Source organism: Podarcis erhardii (assembly GCF_964252035.2).
Source record: "Podarcis erhardii genome assembly, chromosome: 9".
Taxonomy (NCBI): domain Eukaryota; kingdom Metazoa; phylum Chordata; class Lepidosauria; order Squamata; family Lacertidae; genus Podarcis; species Podarcis erhardii.
In genome coordinates this window covers 23,114,765-23,132,738 of record NC_138512.1, presented here as the reverse complement: position 1 = coordinate 23,132,738, position 17,974 = coordinate 23,114,765, and the positions used below count along the sequence as shown (strand labels likewise).

General features: G+C 42.3%; 1 protein-coding gene across 5 annotated transcripts in view; it reads left to right on the top strand.

Annotated features, from left to right (window-relative positions):
• Positions 1-17,974, top strand: part of SLC7A2 (solute carrier family 7 member 2) — a 47,599-nt gene that overhangs the window by 13,708 nt on the left and 15,917 nt on the right. For 3 of the 5 annotated variants that reach the window (XM_081875790.1, XM_081875789.1, XM_081875788.1), the window contains exons 2-3: positions 15,232-15,622; positions 17,638-17,793. In XM_081875790.1, coding sequence (XP_081731916.1) covers positions 15,247-15,622; positions 17,638-17,793 — 532 coding nt within the window. In that variant the 5' untranslated portion in view covers positions 15,232-15,246. Of the gene's footprint in view, positions 1-4,272; positions 4,654-11,647; positions 11,786-15,231; positions 15,623-17,637; positions 17,794-17,974 lie in introns of those variants that run through there. The other 2 variants (XM_081875787.1, XM_081875786.1) reach the window with 2 other exon arrangements.

Here is a 17,974-nt window from a genome sequence, read left to right as displayed (position 1 = left end):
TAGGCACCTCCTTCACTTACCTAGGAGGATAGCTACTTAAGGATGGTCTCTGAATCCGATACCAATGCATGGGGCAGGATTATGCAGGCACAGGCAATCCAACAGATAACTTGGGCCCAAACTGCTTTAAAATGGACCCAGTTAGCAGCATTTTACATTGGACCTGGACATGAAACTGGCATAAGAACAGTGTCACCGTGTCTCCCTTGGGATTCCATTTTCTAGCCTCTTGAAGTTTCTGAACCCTCATCAAAGGCAGACCCCATAAAGTGTAATACAGTCATTAATATAAGGTTACCAGATATTTTTTCAATGAATCCGGGGACACTTTTCAACTTCAATGGATTTTGTATGGGGACTGATTTGTAAATCCGGGGACTGTCCCTGGGAAACGGGGACGCATGGTAACCTTAATCTAATATGGATGTGGCCAGGGCAAGGATCTGTGTGGTCAGGTCAGACCTCCTCGGATGGAATCGCATCTGACATACCAGCCCAAGTTGTTAAAAAGGCATTCTTGGCAGCTGATGCTACCTGGACTTTCCCAGTCGGTACTGAATCCTAGAGCCCTCCTAAAATGCATCCATGTTCTTTTACAGGGGGGCGAGGTGTCCCACACAATACAAACTGCAAACCTTCACAAGGCGCACAACCTAACTAATTGTGGCTAAACGCCTAATGAAACGGATGCAGCAACACAGGCTGTGCAATGCTAAGCACACTCACTTAAAAAAACACCTAAGTCTGCTGAATTCAGCACAGCTAATAAGGTTTCTTGCGACATATTTTGTCGGATGATGTTGCTCTCTTTGGAGTTCAGAGTGGCCTCTTGCCCAATAATAATAATAATTTATTATTTATACCCCACCCATCTGGCTGGGTTTCCCCAGCCACTGTGGGCAGCTTTCAACAGAATATTAAAATACAATAATCTATTTTTGAATAAACATTCACAAACTTTTTATTGATAATAATCAGTTAAATAGTTTGAGGATTTATACAACTGTGTAACATGCAGAAAACAGCATTTTTAGAGAAATCAAAGACTGGAACTGAGGGAAGTCGGGGGGTGGGTTCTGTGGGGGGAGGGAGGAAAAATGGGGGGGGAATAAGGATGATATGTTTCTGGATAATATGTTTTGTTTCAATTTTGAATAAAAGTTATTAAAAAAATAAATAATCTATTAAACATTAAAAGCTTCCCTAAACAGGGCTGCCTTCAGATGTCTTCTAAAAGTCTGGTAGTTGTTTTTCTCTTTGACATCTGATGGGAGGGCATTCCACAGGGCGGGTGCCACTACCGAGAAGGCCCTCTACCTGGTTCCCTGTAACTTGGCTTCTCGCAGCGTGGGAACCACAGAAGGCCCTCGGCGTGGGACCTCAGTGTCCGGGCAGAATGATGGGGGTGGAGACGCTCCTTCAGATATACTGGCCTGAGGCTTGGGCCATAATAAATCTGTTGTCATTTAAGATGTGGTTGTATGTGTGCTTGCTAGAGAGTTTGACAGAGGGCACTGCACCTATCTCAAGTGGCAGTGAATGGTGTAGAGGAAAATTAGTGCAAAGTGGAAAGCCACCAAATGTTGGTAAAGGCGAAGTCCCCGGGTCCCTCTCACCTTTAGCACTCAAAGGAACATAAAAATAGACTTGCCGGTCAGGTGGATGGCTGCCTCGTGATTAGGAAAACTCTGTGTAAAGGGTTCATAAGAATTAATCACACACTTCTAACCTGTCAGCGATTTCTTCACAGAGGTAACAAAGTGGCACCAAACTAGAAATAGAAAGTTTGGTAGAATCTTGCCCAAGGGATTGCAGTGGAAACTTGGTAACCTCTAGGGGAGAGGTAAAACACTGTTATTTATTAAAAGCAATTTAAGACACAGTAAATAAGTAGAAGGGCTTCCTTTTTGGTTGTAGAATGAGGTGGGTGCCAAACAGCTGATTTTAGGTGTCATGAAAGGACAGCAAGCTTTTAGTAACTTCTGCCGCTTTGGGGTTTTTTTCTACCATCAAGCATTATATAATTTTTTAAAATAAATGGATAAATTAGTAATACATTTTTTCCCTTCCACTGAAAGGCACTTATGCGGCCTCCTGTCTGAGATGCCAGAATAGCTTGGCCAGGCTTGGGTAGAGTACATCGTGACTTGAGAAGAAGGGCGCCATTTTCTTTTTCACCTCAGGCAACAAAATGTATTGGGCCATCCATGTCACTTGCGTTCTAACACGTATTGATGTGGGACTACTCAGGGATCCAGATTTTTTTGTGGGTGGGGGGAGTTGTCTATAGCATTTGTTAACAACTCATCTACGTTTTGATGCTATTAGTAGTAACAATCTCTAAAGCAGTATATTTCCAACATAACAAGAAATATTTGCACATATTTGCCCTGCACATGAAATATTTGTATTTTTAACATCAACCTGAAAGTTAGAATGAGGCTGAATGGCCTTCTCCCTGATCTTAATACCACCAGTCAAGGATATGTAGCAAGGTCCCTCAGGCATCCATCTGTCTGTCTGCAGCTTCAGTTGATGGAGACATAATATAACAGAAATTTCTGGAAGAACAAAGACTAACAACATTGCATTAGCCCTAGGTGAATACATTCTTGGGAGGTTGGAGGCAGTGGGTACAACAGGTGAATGTGTGTCTGTGAATGCCCTTTTTTGGGTCAAAATTGCTTATACTGTAGAGCCAATCTGCAATTTTAGTTTTTAAATTGGGATACAAAGAGCACTAAGGTTTAGGTGGCTTAATACAAGTGTGGCCCTGTCATTTGGCAATGACATATCTGTCTGACTTTCTCTGCAATAAATCCAGAACTGTCAGTTTGGTCCCCAGTCATTAGTTTAGAACGGGGAACTACAACTATTTTAAATGCACTTACTTCATATACTGGTACATAGTTCATAGCATTACATCTGCTTGGTTTTCTTGTTCCTTTTTGTCTAACTTCAAGAAGCTTGAATGGCTCTTGCTCGGGATGCAATCCTGCGCTGAGTTAAATTTGACGTCGGTAGGTTTTGTTGCTGGGGCAGGACTGTAGCGCTTCTTGTTCCCATGCCATTGATTTCCAAAGGGTGAAAATGGAAGGAAATGCAGGAAAGTAGTGATCTAAATCCATCTATGACTATTGCTGTCCATGGAACTAGGGCACCAAGTGCAAACCTGTCCTCTTCCTGAAAGCACAGGCAATTATGTGGGCACATTTGCAGCAACTGAATCCCTTCCCCACCCTAGCATGTTCCTGTGGACATGTTGAGAGTGTAAGGCTGCAGAAAGCAGACTTTCTGCCAAATCTTGTTCCCTTGGGTTTAGAAGGAAACCACTTGCTGTTGCTGTGTGGAAGGGAAGGGGCGTTTCACAGGAGGAGACTTGAATGTTCTGGATACTGGTTATCTCTCTGTGACGGAAGACCCCTGGCATAGAATTCTGGTTTGTTCTGCCCTGAAACACACCCCCTGGTTCCCAATTCATTGTAAATGGAAATAAGTATATTTCTAGAGAGGTGCAAACAATGCAAGGATTTTCGCAATGTAACTGCAGATTTTAGCATTTACTTTCTAGTTTTGTTTAAATGGGGCAATAGACAACAGCGCTTGAGAGAAGATGTCTCTAGTATGAGCCCTTTTGTGCAAAAAAATATTGGCATCCTATGGCTGTTCCCACATTGAGGTCCCAATGGTAGCTTCAACATGTGTAGTAGTGGTAAGTTCGTAGACTTCACTACCCAGTTGCCTTCTTAACACCATGTTACTATGTTTACCAGTTGTGAAATTTGTCTTCACGAACCCTCTTGTTGGGGCAATCTGGATCCAGTTTCATGGAATGGGAAAGTAGTTGCAAAAATAATCCTTACTTGACTAAATCAAAGCTATACACAAAGGTAAGAACACAGCTGACTCAGGAAGGGGTGTGTGTGTGTGTGCTGGCCCCCAAGCCTCTGGCTAGGATATTTTTATGCATTTGCTTGCTACCATTTTATGTTGCTTAAATCTGCCAGCTCTCTGTTACCGTCTGAATAAGGATGAGTTTGCTTTAACTTTAAGCTTTTCTCACTCCCCGCTGCCTTTGACACAATCCTCACTACAAATAGGGTGGTTTTTGTTTTGTTTTGTTTTGTTTGCTTGCAGGCGGATTTATTGAACTTTGACTTCAAGAGTTTATTTAAGGCCTATGCCTTTAAAATGGTAGTTCCACCCACAGGCTGCCTTTAAAAAAGGGAAATCACTGTTGTGAGGTGGAGCTGAGGACCGCACTGCCAACAAAATTATAAGTAGTTGCTTCAGCTTGCTTGGGAACATCTGGAGTTTGGAGGATGATATATAGTAGTAGGTCTCTGTAGCAATTTTAGAGACGTTGAAAGCCAGATTGAGTTACTGGTCTTAGCAGTTATATAGCTCCTAGGATCTTGTGTCTATGGAAAGGGATTAATCCTTCCTTTCTGCAGACTTGACGTTGCCACCCAGTGAAATATTTTTGTGAGCTTGTCTGTAATTTGGTGAATCTCTACTTACCACCAGAGATAAGTAAGCGGTTGTGACTATTTTTTGAAATCAAGCATAGCACTAGGCAGCAACTCGCAAGATATCTTTTCCCGCATAAAACCACGGAGAATTGGAATTCTTAAAGACGACTTGAGAAAATTGGTGAGTGCTTGGGATTTTATATCCTGTGTATCTCAAACTGCGTACTTCAACTGAGGTAGAATATCAACCCATGATTTGGATAAAAATAATTAAAAGTAAGGTAATGATACTGTTTTATTCATTCTATTTGCACTGATAATTCATATGGCAATGCTGTTTATATCCTGTCATGAAAGCATAGCTATCTCTTTGCAGGTGTTAAATCTTTTCTGAAGTCCTATCACATGCAACAGTTCTGTATAACATTAAGATTATAATATACTTTTTCTTGAAATTCATAGCTAGCCATCACTAATTTCAGAAATTCTGCATATTTTAATATTCTTAATCTTAAACACATTTAAGGCATTTTGCATTTGAGTATGTTCTCTGAGAAAGAGCTTTATAAACCATGTTTCCATGTATCTATCAGAAAAACTGAATTGTATTATGAATTGGTATTTTAAGCTTCCAAGGACATTTTGGTGAAAGTAAGATTTTGTGCAAAAAAAAATGCCTTCATGTTTGACATGGTAACTACATCAATCTGTTTCATCATATTGTCGCATGGAGCACAAAAGAGCACTTCTGAACTTTGAAGTGTCTGCTCAACATGAGAATAGGATTTAGATCCATGGTGTTCTGAATCTGGGTAATCTTGAGCTTATTACCATGTCTTAAAGCAAATATGGAAAACCTGGGTACCTTACAGATGTTGGTACACTCTCATGGAGGGTGGGACCATAGTTCAGCAACCAGTATGTATACAGAAAGTCCCATATCCAATCCCTGGCATCTCTAGATAGAGCAGGGAAAGACTGTTGTCTGAAACCTGGAGAGCTACTGCCAGTCACTGTAGAGTCAGTGCTAAACTAGAAGGACTCAATAGTCTGACTTAGGAACATAAGAAAGAGTTGATATAAAACATCTTCCTAGCAGCCTCAGCCACTGTGTCTGGGGATGAGATGGTGGGAGTTGTGGTCCAACAGCATCTGGGGGCCACCACCCACGTTTGTATAAATATGAATAAAGTATTGCAAAAGGACACCATGAATTTGCAGTGTGGAAGAGGCCCAAGCTAACCACTTCAGCTTTTGTCCCTGGACTTCTCACTCCATAGAAAAGAGAGAGGGGATATCTATCTGGTTTTAGAAGTGAGGTAGTTGTTTTCTTGGAGATAAACTCTGAACTGGTGAGTGAGACAAGATGGGGCTTCCTGAAGGAAATCGTTGGAAGAAATCAGAACACCCCAACACCAGAAGAAGGACCTGTAAGTAAACCTATACAGCATGGAGTTGTTTCTTAAAGGAAGCCTAAGCAGCCTTCAGCTCTCCCAGATGCAGCAGGTGCAGAATTTAGAGACTTGGTGTAAAGAAGGCTTGCTGGAGGACTAGCTGGAACTAGCCAAAGAGGTTTATGAGGCAGATGATTTTTTGAGATTGGATAGTTTACCCCAATAAGTTTTCAGTGTCTGGGATCAGGTTCTTATTATTGGTATACTTCTAAGAAGGATTAATGTCAAAACCCCATGAGTTATGGGGTCAAAGTCAACTTGAAAGTTTAAGTTACAAAGATGCCGTGAAGAAAGAGGGATTACTGACAGTTTGTCTAGCAGATCAGTCCTGCTGGTGTGGCATAATATACCTCAGTTAAGTGACTTATTCAAGGTTTAAAGTTTAGGTCTATAGTTTTGCATAGGGCACATTATATTGGTGTGGGTTCAGGGGCAATTGGAGGAATAAAGAAGAGTTCCCTGCAGAATTGACTGTAGATGTGAGGAGTTTTGTAGGTTTGGCATATATAGAGATGATTGCAGTGAAAGACAGGAGACCCTAGGAACCTGTTCACTGAGAGAGGGTTTGGAAGCTTCCTGTGATCTTCGTGGAAATATGCCTAGAGAACTTTTGAGAAGCAGTAGAAATTGCTACACAAATTGAGTCTTTCTACATAGCATCTGGACCAAGAAAAATACTGTCGAGTAATATCCAAAGTGCTGCCAATTTGGTACGCTGGAATTAGTTCACAGGTTAAAATTACCATATTGGCCTGAATATAAGCCTCACTTTTCCCCCAAATTCTGACCGTGAAAAGTTAAAGTGCGGCTTAAATTTGCGACTGTTAAATTTGAAACAGACATATGGTAAAACAGAACAGGTGTGAGTGCCTGCAGAATTTAAAGGTAGCGGCTTATATTCAGATATTGTCTTTTTTCCTCTCCCCCCCCCTTGAATTATAAAGGTGCAGCTCATATTCAGGTGCGGCTTATATTTGGGCTAATACGGTGGATATTGGTACTTTCTGGCTTCAGTGAACTAATTTGTAAGGAATCAGGAATACTGATTTCGAAAAGGAGATACACAACTGAAAGTTCATCCAGAAACCACAAACTCCACCACTGTCAGGAGCTGCTGCACTCTGCCCTAGGTGGCGAACCACTGCAACCTTTTTCGTCAAATGCCTTTTGGGCTGATTACACACACCCAATCGTACCATTGGATCTTTCTGGGCAGGCTTCCTTTTCCAGTTGACCCTGCCTTGAGCTACATGGTTTACCTGAGATGTAATGTTTCTGTTCTTTCTCTTTGGTCCTGATTCTCTTACTGTTCTGCAATTCTTACCTTCTGACCATCTTGACTCCTGGCACATATTCCAGATCCTGCTTCTTCCATTCTAAGCCTCTAAGCTATTATAGTTCATAAAAAAAGACATCTGAGCGTGAAACGTGGGCTGTGAACATTTTACTCTGAATCCAGAGTCTCCAACTGCTGACTATTAGCCAAAATCCATATTGATCTCTGTCCTATCACTTATGAAATACTGCATTTTGATGTGTCCCCCTTCCCAACTAGCTTCAATCTGAATTGAGAAAATGAATGACCTAGCTGCATTTCAAGCTTGCAGTATCCACGCCACTTGAGAATACATGATCTGATGATGTCCACGAATGTGCCAGATTTTGAACAGATCTGATAAAAAAATGCCACAAGTACAGGAAGTTAGCTCTTTGAAGCGTGTGCCATTTAGTGGTTTTAAACCACTGTGGTTAGTGTGGTCACTGCTGCAATTCACTGAACATAGGGAGAAGGCCCTTTCTCCTTTGAACCAATATGGAAATAATTGTCTTTAAGAGCTTCCAAGAGACTCTGGCATGCTTTCAGCTGCAGTTACATAACTATCCAGTATTGTAACAGGCTTCAGCATAACACAGGGACCGAGCAGTCTGGCCTTGTGTACCAATTCTGATAACCACTATCATATGGTGATTAAAATGCTGAGCTTAAACCAGGGGAAAGTGGGTGCAGGTGCCTATTTGCACCATGTTTGCTGCACAGTTAGCTTTCCCCCAGTTGCTTCTCTCAGCCTAGCCTACCTAACATGGGAGTTGTGATAAAATGGGGAGCAACTCTCATATATAAGTTGCATTGAGCTCCTTGGAAGCAGGGTGGGATATAAATGGGGGGGGGGGGAATGAATTACCGTGTGTTTTGCTCTACAAGACGCACTTTTTCCCTCCTAAAAAGTAAGGGGAAATGTGTGTGCGTCTTATGGAGCGAATGCAGGCTGCACAGCTATCCCAGAAGCCAGAACAGCAAGAGGGATCATTGCTTTCACTGCACAGCGATTCCTCTTGCTGTTCTGGCTTCTGGGATTCAGAATATTTTTTTGTTTGTTTTCCTCCTCCAAAAACTAGGTGCGTCTTATAGAGCGAAAAATACGGCACTTCCAAGGTATCATTCTTTCTACAATGCCTCATGGCAGTTGCTGTTCGAGCAATTCAGTCTTGCTATGGCTAACCTTTTTAATCATTTATGGGAAGCAGGCCCTGCGTTTCTTTCTCCTTTTCATCTTCCCTTACACGTTTTGAAGGATATTTTTGAAATAAGATTGCCTACACTGAGGGGCTCTCCTGCAAGTGCCTGTCACCCTTTATCACTTTTAATATGTAGAAATTGCTCGGAGGAATTTCCATCCAGCCTTCTCACGGTCCATAGCATTGTTGGTATTATTGCAAACATCTGCTCAGAAGTAGGAGCTTTGATCTGGGACTGTTTGCTGAATTCAAGCACGGCGAGGGACAAAGCTGAATCGCTCACTTGGCCATGTGTGGCATGTTAGGAAAGTTGTGGTGTGTGCTGCCTAATTCCAGGCCCGCTAAAGTCAGTGGCTGCTTGTAAATGTCTAGATTGCAGCCTACGACTGCCATCAAAAGGACATTTGTTCTATTGAAATCAGTGATGTTTAATTCCAGGTAAGTGCCTCCGGAGGCCACCTTGGTCATACCTGTGCATATCAATCCTAGTGGTGCTACTGTGGCTTTGCAACATTTTTTCTTCTATATTTATTACAGTAATTTATATCCCACAGAAAACTACTCAAGGCAGGTCTCAATTTTAAAATATGTAGCGAAAAAATGCAAATAAAACATTGTTAAATATATTAAAATTACAGGAATTTAAAGACATTAGTATTTAGTTTTTTAAAAAGCACATTGGAATAAAACTGTTGCTTTTGCAAGTTATTATACAGCAATGTAATCTTGATGCACGTGCCTCTTTTGCTCCTCACAAGGTCTTTGCAATACCACACACTCAGGGTTTTTGTGCAGCGGCTGGATTGTTTTGCGAGCTGCAGTGCCATGCAGCAACTTTAAGCACTGCACCGACTGTTTGCCTTGTACTGCGTAAAAGCAAACACATAGTTAAGAGATCATTTGCTTGGGTAAACTTCAGTTATCACTGCAGCTTGTGGGGAAATGATGTCTAAAGTTTGGCTTCCTGTGGCTGCATCCTGTACCCGCTTGCTGCATTGAACTCAATGGAAGTTACTTCCGAGAAGGCATGTATAATAGCATTGTGTAGGTTAGGAGAGTGTCCATTAGACCAGTGTTTCCCAACCTTGGGCCTCCAGCTGTTTTTGAACTACAATTCCCATCATCCCTGACCACTGGTCTTGCTAGCTAGGGATGATGGGAGTTGTAGGCCAAAAACATCTGGAGGCCCAAGGTTGGGAAACACTGCATTAGACCATAGAATCATAGAGTTGGAAGGGACCTTGAGGGCTATCTCATCCAACCTGCTTCAATGCAGGAAAGTTTGGGGCTCAAACCCATGAGCCTGAGATTAAGCGTCTCATGCTCTACCAACCGAGGATAGGATTTCTCTCCCCTCCCAACTTATAGTTATTTCTTGATTGCTGTAGAATTACTTCTTTATTAAGGCCAGCCTACTAATAACACAAGGGATGCGGGTAGCGCTGTGGGTTAAACCACAGAACCTAGGACTTGCCAATCACAAGGTCGGCAGTTTGAATCCCCACGACAGGGTGAGCTCCCGTTGCTTGGTCCCTGCTCCTGCCAACCTAGCATTTCGAAAGCACGTCAAAGTGCAAGTAGATAAATAGGTACCGCTCCGGCGGGAAGCTAAACGGCGTTTCCGTGCGCTGCTCTGGTTCGCCAGAAGCGGCTTAGTCATGCTGGCCACATGACCCGGAAGCTGTACGCCGGCTCCCTCGGCCAATAAAGCGAGATGAACGTCGCAACCCCAGAGTTGGTCACAACTGGATCTAATGGTCAGGGGTCCCTTTACCTTTACTAATAACACAAATACAGGTCATCAATACAACTGATCGCAGCGATATCCTTGAACGATATGCAACTGATGCATTTGAGAGACACAGGGAGTGTTTCTTTTCTAGCTCTCTTTAACAATTCAGTTGACGGAACGGATGGAAGTATCAACCTATTCTAGACCTACTTTCCCCTCTAAGCAACTCTCTGGAAGTTGAGCAGGTGATGTGCCTACACAAGAAGCCACCTGGAAACTCCTCAGCTCATGTCTTGAGGTTCATGATGGAAGAAAGATGGGATGTAAATTAAAGTGCCTGGAGCACTGGGCTGATGAGAAGTAAGGCAGGGATGTGGTAGAAATGTGCTGTTTCTTTTTAACCCACTCCCCACATCACATTCCTGCTTTGTATGTGAACTCAAGTCTACCATTGTTCTACCATGGGGTGTTTGTGACTTAGAGCCTCAATTCTGAAGCTTTGCTATTCATCACTGCTTTTTGCTGTGGATTCTATCCAAAGACAGTCATGTACATACTTGCTGCAGACATTCAGGGCACACACTGCTGAAAACTAGTTCCAGCTTTTCTTATGTAGCACTTGCTGGTTAAAACTTGACGCTCTCAGTTCATAGAATCATAAAATTGTAAAGTTGGAAGGGACCCTGAGGATCATCTAGTCCAGCCCCCTGCAGTGCAGGAATATGCAGCTGTCCCATACGGGAATTGAACCTGTAACCAAGCGGGCCATCCAGAGGAATGTCAGTAAAATGCCCTAATCCAGATATGGAGATCTGTACATGGCGGTAGGCTTCTGTGTAATGCTTCCTGGAGCAGGAACTGCGTTGTGCATCAGGATGTGAACGCTGTCTGTCAGAACAGCTTTTGTTTCCGGTGGATACATTACACCTGGCCCAAAGACAAGGATAAACAACATTTTTCCGTGTATCTTTGAGCTTGGAATGCATAGCTCTACAGTGTTACCTCGGGTTAAGTACTTAATTCATTCCGGAGGTCTGTACTTAACCTGAAACTGTTCTTAACCTGAAGCACCACTTTAGCTAATGGGGCCTCCTGCTGCCACCGTGCCGCCGGAGCACGGTTTCTGTTCTCATCCTGAAGCAAAGTTCTTAACCTGAAGCAATATTTCTGGGTTAGCAGAGTCTGTAACCTGAATGTATGTAACCTGAGGCATATGTAACCCGAGGTACCACTGTACTTGATTGAACCGATTAAACTGATCAAAACTTCCTTGTTAGATATGCCAAGTTACCAAACTGGCTTTGTGGGTATGTATATAACATATGCCCAGTTTCCACAGGGAAAGAAGCCAAAGTGACTTCGCCTTTCGTGTATAATGGGAAGGACTTATACGAATAGCAAAGCTTCCCACACCCCTTGTTTGGCAAATAGGTGGGCACGCTCAGTGTCATCCAATCACCTGTGGCTGCTTTTCCTCCACCCCCTATGAGCAAGCAGCTCCACACCACCTCCCCGTTTCTACTTTTAAGGCAGATGTTTAAGTAAAATCAGTCTGAACCGTTTGCTGCCTACAGATACAGAAATCCATATAATCTGAACATTATTGTTGGGTGAGTAAAGCTTGGGCTGAAAGTAAACCTGTATCGAAGTAGAAGCTTTGCAGCTTGGAAAACATTCACTGAAATGGTTTGTTGGCAGGAATTAGCAGTTAAGCGTACAAACTATATTGGAAACTATATTGAATGCATAAAAGAAAGATAGAAACGGGGTGTGGGGAGGAGTATTTTATTCCTCAGGGGAACGTCTGAAACTCTGATGGTGCTTTGCTTTTCTCAGTAAACACCTTAAGGATTCCACTGCTGGAATTTTGCAAAGATACTTATGTGCAGCATAGATGAAAACTGACAAATAATCTTGAAAATGTTTTAGCATAATTGAACATCTGCGGCTGTCTTTTCTCCTTCTGCTGTAGCTGAATGGGCAGCTGTTTTAGAGTGATAAGGCTGAAAGGTGCAGGGAGGAGAACGCTTTGCTTTGGGATTCCCAGTGTGGCACCTGAGGACACCAGAACAGCCTCTGACACGCACCCCACTCCCCTTGTACCTGCCAAGGCCTGCTACTTCTCTCAATTTTGCATTTTAAAAATTGAGGGGGGTTGGGCTTTTCTTTTGGGGGGGTGGCCTGCTTTTTTGCCTGTGTTCCGTTTGTTTTCAGTGCGTGTTTTGTCTGGCAGGATTCTGACAATCACCAGTTTTTCTTCTGTGAAATGGGTATTTTGGGGTACCAATGACAGTTTCTTAGATTTCCTAATGTGTCTCCGGAGCCCAAAAGGCTGGGATCTCCAGGCTTAAGTTTCTAAAAACTTTTTTACAAGCTGCAACATGCGTGCTGTTGCTATCTTCCCTTCTTTTTCTTTTTTTAAAGTTAGAGGACAAGCCGTGGTGGCAAGTTTTTTACGAGTCAGTATATCAGAAATGGCAATCGTATTATCAGCAGAAGCTTGCAATAGCAATTGTATTTACCTGCAAAAGTACTGCCTTTCAAAAGCTGCAAAATGTGATACCCTTCCACACCTGCTGTGTTCAGAACAGATGCTTGAGTACCAGGCATCAGAAATAACTGAATATTTATTGTGACTGTTGTCGTACTTTCATAGGACGAGAGAGAATTGCAGCTGCAGCCCTATAAGAGAGGGCAACTCTGCTATGAGCTAGGAATATCCTACTCTAGATAGCTGAATTAGCTAGAGCATGGTGTTGATAACACCAAGTTTGCAGGTTCAATCCCCACAAGGTTTTCAACCTTTTGAGTCCACAGCTCCCTTAACCAACTACATTCATTTTGCGGCACCCCTGTGGGGCTTAGGAGCCCAGTTATGTCACCCTTTTCCGGCAGAGCTGACAGTCCCTCACCCTTTTTTGAACACCCTCCCTTGCAGAGTCTTCCCTCTGCCTCCTCTCCTCTCCCATCTCCTTGGGAGTCCTCTGTGCAGCTGCTGCTGCCCCCCCCCCCAGGTCTCTGAGCTGTCCCCAAAAGAGGTGCCTCCTCACATTGCACCACAGGGGCCTGGGACTGTCCATTCCCAACAGCAAGGGCTGGTGGAGTGGCTGGCTGGGCTCCCTCGCCCGCTTGCTTGTTTACTCCAAGGCCACCTTAGCTCCTGGCAACCAGCACGCCCCTGGCCAGCCCAGAGTCACCATTGGCCTGGGGCCCCTGTAGCCAGGGCTGCTGCAGCAGCTTTGCAATCCTTTGGGAGGCAGAGACACAAGAGGGGGAGGAAAAAGGGACAGAGGCCAGTGTTGCCCACAGCACCCCTGACCATCATTCAAAGTGCCCCAGGGTGCCACAGCACACTGGTTGAAAACCACAGCCATTTGGGATAGTTGCATATTCCTGCAATGCAAGGGGTTGGACTTGATGATCCTCAGGCCCTTCAAACAAGTCTATGATTCTATGTTTGCGAGGGCTCTGTGGATTATGTAACATAATTTTTTAAAAAACTTTTTCTATTCAAAATTAAAACGAAACATATTATCCAGAAACATACCATCCTTATTCCCCCCCCCACAAAACCCACCCACCCGCACCCCCCGACTTCCCTCAGTTCCAGTCTTTGATTTCTCTAAGAATGCTGTTTTCTGCATGTTACACAGTTGTATAGATCCTCAAACTATTTAGCTGATTATTATCATTAAAAGGTTTGTGAATGCTTATTCAAAGCCAGCCAAGGAGTCCAGTTCGCTTTGTTGCGTCTTCAAATACTTTGTAAAGTGTTCCCATTCATCTTTAAAGTCACAGTTATCCTTATCCCGTAGCTTATATGTCCTGTAGCTTATACTTACCTGGCAGGGGAGACACCTTGATCGTGGAACATAAATTGAAGGACGTCAGAGGGTAGAGCTGGTTCGGTTTCTTTAGTTTAGATTGTGAAGGTTAGAGTAGAAACTCCTATCAAGATAACATTAGCAGGGGTGGGAATGCATAGACTAGTGAGATTAAATTTGTTGCAAGAACAGAGGGACCTCTCATGTGGCAGAGGCTGGTGGGTGTTGCGAGCTTTGTGTAATTTAGATTGGGTGCCTTTGGAACAGCAAAGTAAATGGTGCCATAAAACCTGTCCACAGAAAGCAGGAATAATTATGTATTTAAATGAATGAGTAACTACTGACATCCTATTTTTTGTGCAATATGGTATACTTTGGAAAAGAGGTAACAACTTGGATTTTAAGTTGTTGGTATTTAGTAGTAGTACAAGAATGTGTTGAACAACATTTTCAGAGTATACCACAGACATATTTTCAGTTCATAATGCTTTGCAACAGATGTGGTTTGCTAATATATATAAATTTACTGATAGCACTTACATATTATTGGCTTTCCAACCATAGAATGTTAAAACAAAATAAAAAAATTCCTTCCAGAGGCACCTTAGAGACCAACTAAATTTGTTATTTTGTTTCGACTACGGCAGACCAACACGGCTACCTACCTGTAACATAGAACGTTAAAATACAATAATGATACAGAATAAAAAGAGTAAACAAATAATGGATTAAAAATTGAATGTTGATTTTTTTATATATAAAAAACCACCTGAAAGTTAAATAGCATAGTGATCTAGACAGTATTACTGATATAAAATTCAGAGGATTCATGATTTCACAATTTAAAAGTTTGAATTGGTTTGGGTTTTTTAAGTCTGTACCTGGTGCCTAAAATGAAATAAAGTTTATTCTATACCTTGGGACAGGAGCATATTTTAGCAACAATTTGTGCAAAATGAATAGGACTCTGTAGTCAGTGACTCTCTGCTGCAATGTCACATCAGAGAGCATTGCTGTGCTATGCAGCTTTTTATCTGGTGGATGAAACAGTATAATTTTCATTACACATAAATGGTGAGTGGCATCTGAACAAGTCATGCATTGACTAGACCTATTGGAAATGGGACTTCTACCATCATTGATCTCATTGGATCTACTCTTGACTTAGTCAGATGCCACTCTATGGCAAATTTGGAGGATCGCAAAATGCAGTAATCTCTCTCATTTTTCAGATTCCTTCATCCAGAATGATAACCTGTGGACCAGCCTTCTCGTTCGCCCGGTGCCTCTTGCGGAGAAAAATCGTCACTTTGGACAGCCTTGAAGATAGCAAATTATGCCGCTGTTTATCCACCATGGACCTTATTGCCCTGGGAGTAGGAAGCACCCTCGGTGCTGGCGTTTACGTCCTCGCTGGAGAGGTTGCAAAAGCAAATTCTGGACCTAGCATTGTCGTTTCTTTCCTCATAGCAGCCTTGGCTTCCGTGATGGCAGGGCTTTGTTACGCAGAATTTGGTGCTCGCGTTCCAAAGACTGGCTCTGCCTATCTGTATACTTACGTCACTGTTGGCGAACTCTGGGCTTTTATCACTGGCTGGAATCTCATTTTGTCTTATGTCATAGGTGAGTTTGGAAGACCTCAGAGGCTCTTAAGAAAACGCCAACCACAGCCTACTTGGCTTTTGTGACCTGGCTGCTGTTCATAACTGGAGTAATCTTCCGCTTTCATGCATAAATGTGCACACAGAGAGAGGGAGAACACTTTTGGGGGAACACGCTCTCAATGTTCCTGACCTTTTGGTGGCTATTGGCAGCAGTGTGAGTGGGACAATATCCAGCAGCCAGCAATATGAGAAGGGAATAGAATTGCAATGCACTGAAATGATGAGAGGTGAATGGCATATGGGCTAGGAAAAAGGTTCTTCAAGCACAAGAATAGGATGTGGGTCCCTGTAGTGGTTATGGAAACCAAAGGAAATGAACCATAGTCATATTAGTTATTCTCTTGGTGTATGTGACTAAATTAAATATACCACTACACTACATGATGATATGACTTTTCAGGCATTAATGAGCTCAGGGAAGTGTACATTCTTACCTTCAGCATTTTATTTTCAAAATTTACCCTATAAAGTTGGTTGGGCTGATGTGACTTGCCCATTGTCAACCTGTAAACAAAATTGCTAGTGGAGAATTGACCTCTGGCCTCCCATGTCCCACTCCAACACTTTTTCTACTATACCACACTTGTGCACAAGCCACGTGTAGATTCCAGAGATAAAATTATGCTCTCTGAGAGCAACATCAAACAATCCCCAAATTGCTTTTGATGACATGCCTCTCTTGACAAAGAGGACAAAGCCTTTGATGTCACTGCAAACATCCAGCATATTTTCTAAATTGTGGTAGAGATAATTATATATATATATTTGGAAATAATTTTTGCTAATATAATTCTTAGAACAATTACTTGGTTTCTCTTGTCTTCAACCGTTGTGTAAATAATGTTGGGTGTGTGGTGCAGCATTCATCTTCCTTTTGAAGACAAAGCAGCAAGAGTTTCTCAGATTTTCATCGAACATGAGGCCCCTGTGCTTATTCCTGAAATTCTCACCACACAGAGCAACCAGTGTGGTCCTGGGAATGTGCACGAATGGAAGAAGCAGTTTCTGACTCTGTGTTAATGTGAATAACTGCTGGGAATTTTCAGCCAGGACTAGGCAAACGCAGAGACCTATTTCTCAGTCACTGCCAGGAAGCAACAGCTGGGACTGGGGGACATGATTGGTTAGGCATTGCTTCCTCCACATGGGTATATCCCTTGGGATGCTCTGCATGGAAAACGCTTCACAGTTCCACCCAGTTGGTTGCTGTAAATATTAAATAAATTAACTGTTTGTGCTGTCAGTTGGTACAATGTTGTTGCTAGAAATAACAATGCAATGCATTGCAACAACAGGGCACCCGAGAAATAAAGTCATAGCATGTAGAAAAATGAACTTGCGCTGTAGCAAAAAAAAGGAAGAAGCACTAAATAGACTGAAAATGCACATTTCCTTGTGAAGTGTGTATTCTAAGAAGAATGTAGAGTTTTTGACAAGATTTCCAGAAAATGGGGTGAAGCCAATGCTATTCCCACTCAAAGTAGATCCACTGAACTTACTGGAAATGGCTGACTTAAGTTCATTAATTTCAGTGTGTCAACTTTGAGTAGAATTAGCACTGGGTACAACTTACTATCTCATTTTATTGCTTCATCAAAACCAACTTAGAATTGAGGGATTTCTCATGGTAGCAGCTGAAAATAACCTTCTGGCCTGTATCGGGTCTCTTCCAAAAAACCATATTATCTGATGTGAGTCATCTGCAGTTTCCCAAATGGGGATTTATTGTTTCCAAAATAGAAATTTATTCCCAACATTAGGAAGGGGTACAAGGCTGCAACATAACACAAAATCACATCCAGAATAGAGAAGAGCACAGATATGGGCCTCAATAGCCCAATATGTCTCAATAACAGCGAAAGATTCCACAACATTAAATATGTAATAATGCCTAGTAAATACATGTAGGTTTTGTCTTTTACAATTCTGATAATTGCATTGTGATGTCAATTGTTTTTGTTCCATTTCATTAAGGTACATCAAGTGTAGCAAGAGCATGGAGTGGTACCTTTGATGAACTCCTTGGGAAACAAATTGGTTACTTTTTCAGGACCTACTTCAGAATGAATTACTCAGGTCTAGCAGAGTACCCAGATTTTTTTGCTGTCTGCCTTATATTGCTCCTAGCAGGTAAAATATATATACTTAATATTCATTTTTCTTATCGTCATTTTGTTAATGGCGAAATTCTGCCCAGATGGCAGGGTATGTTTAGTTTGTTTAGCCTCAAGCATGACGTATCAGCAAGTTTAGGAATCCCATCAAGCTGTGGGCCAAAAAAAATGGTTTCTGTCATTTTTGTTTCCTTTTG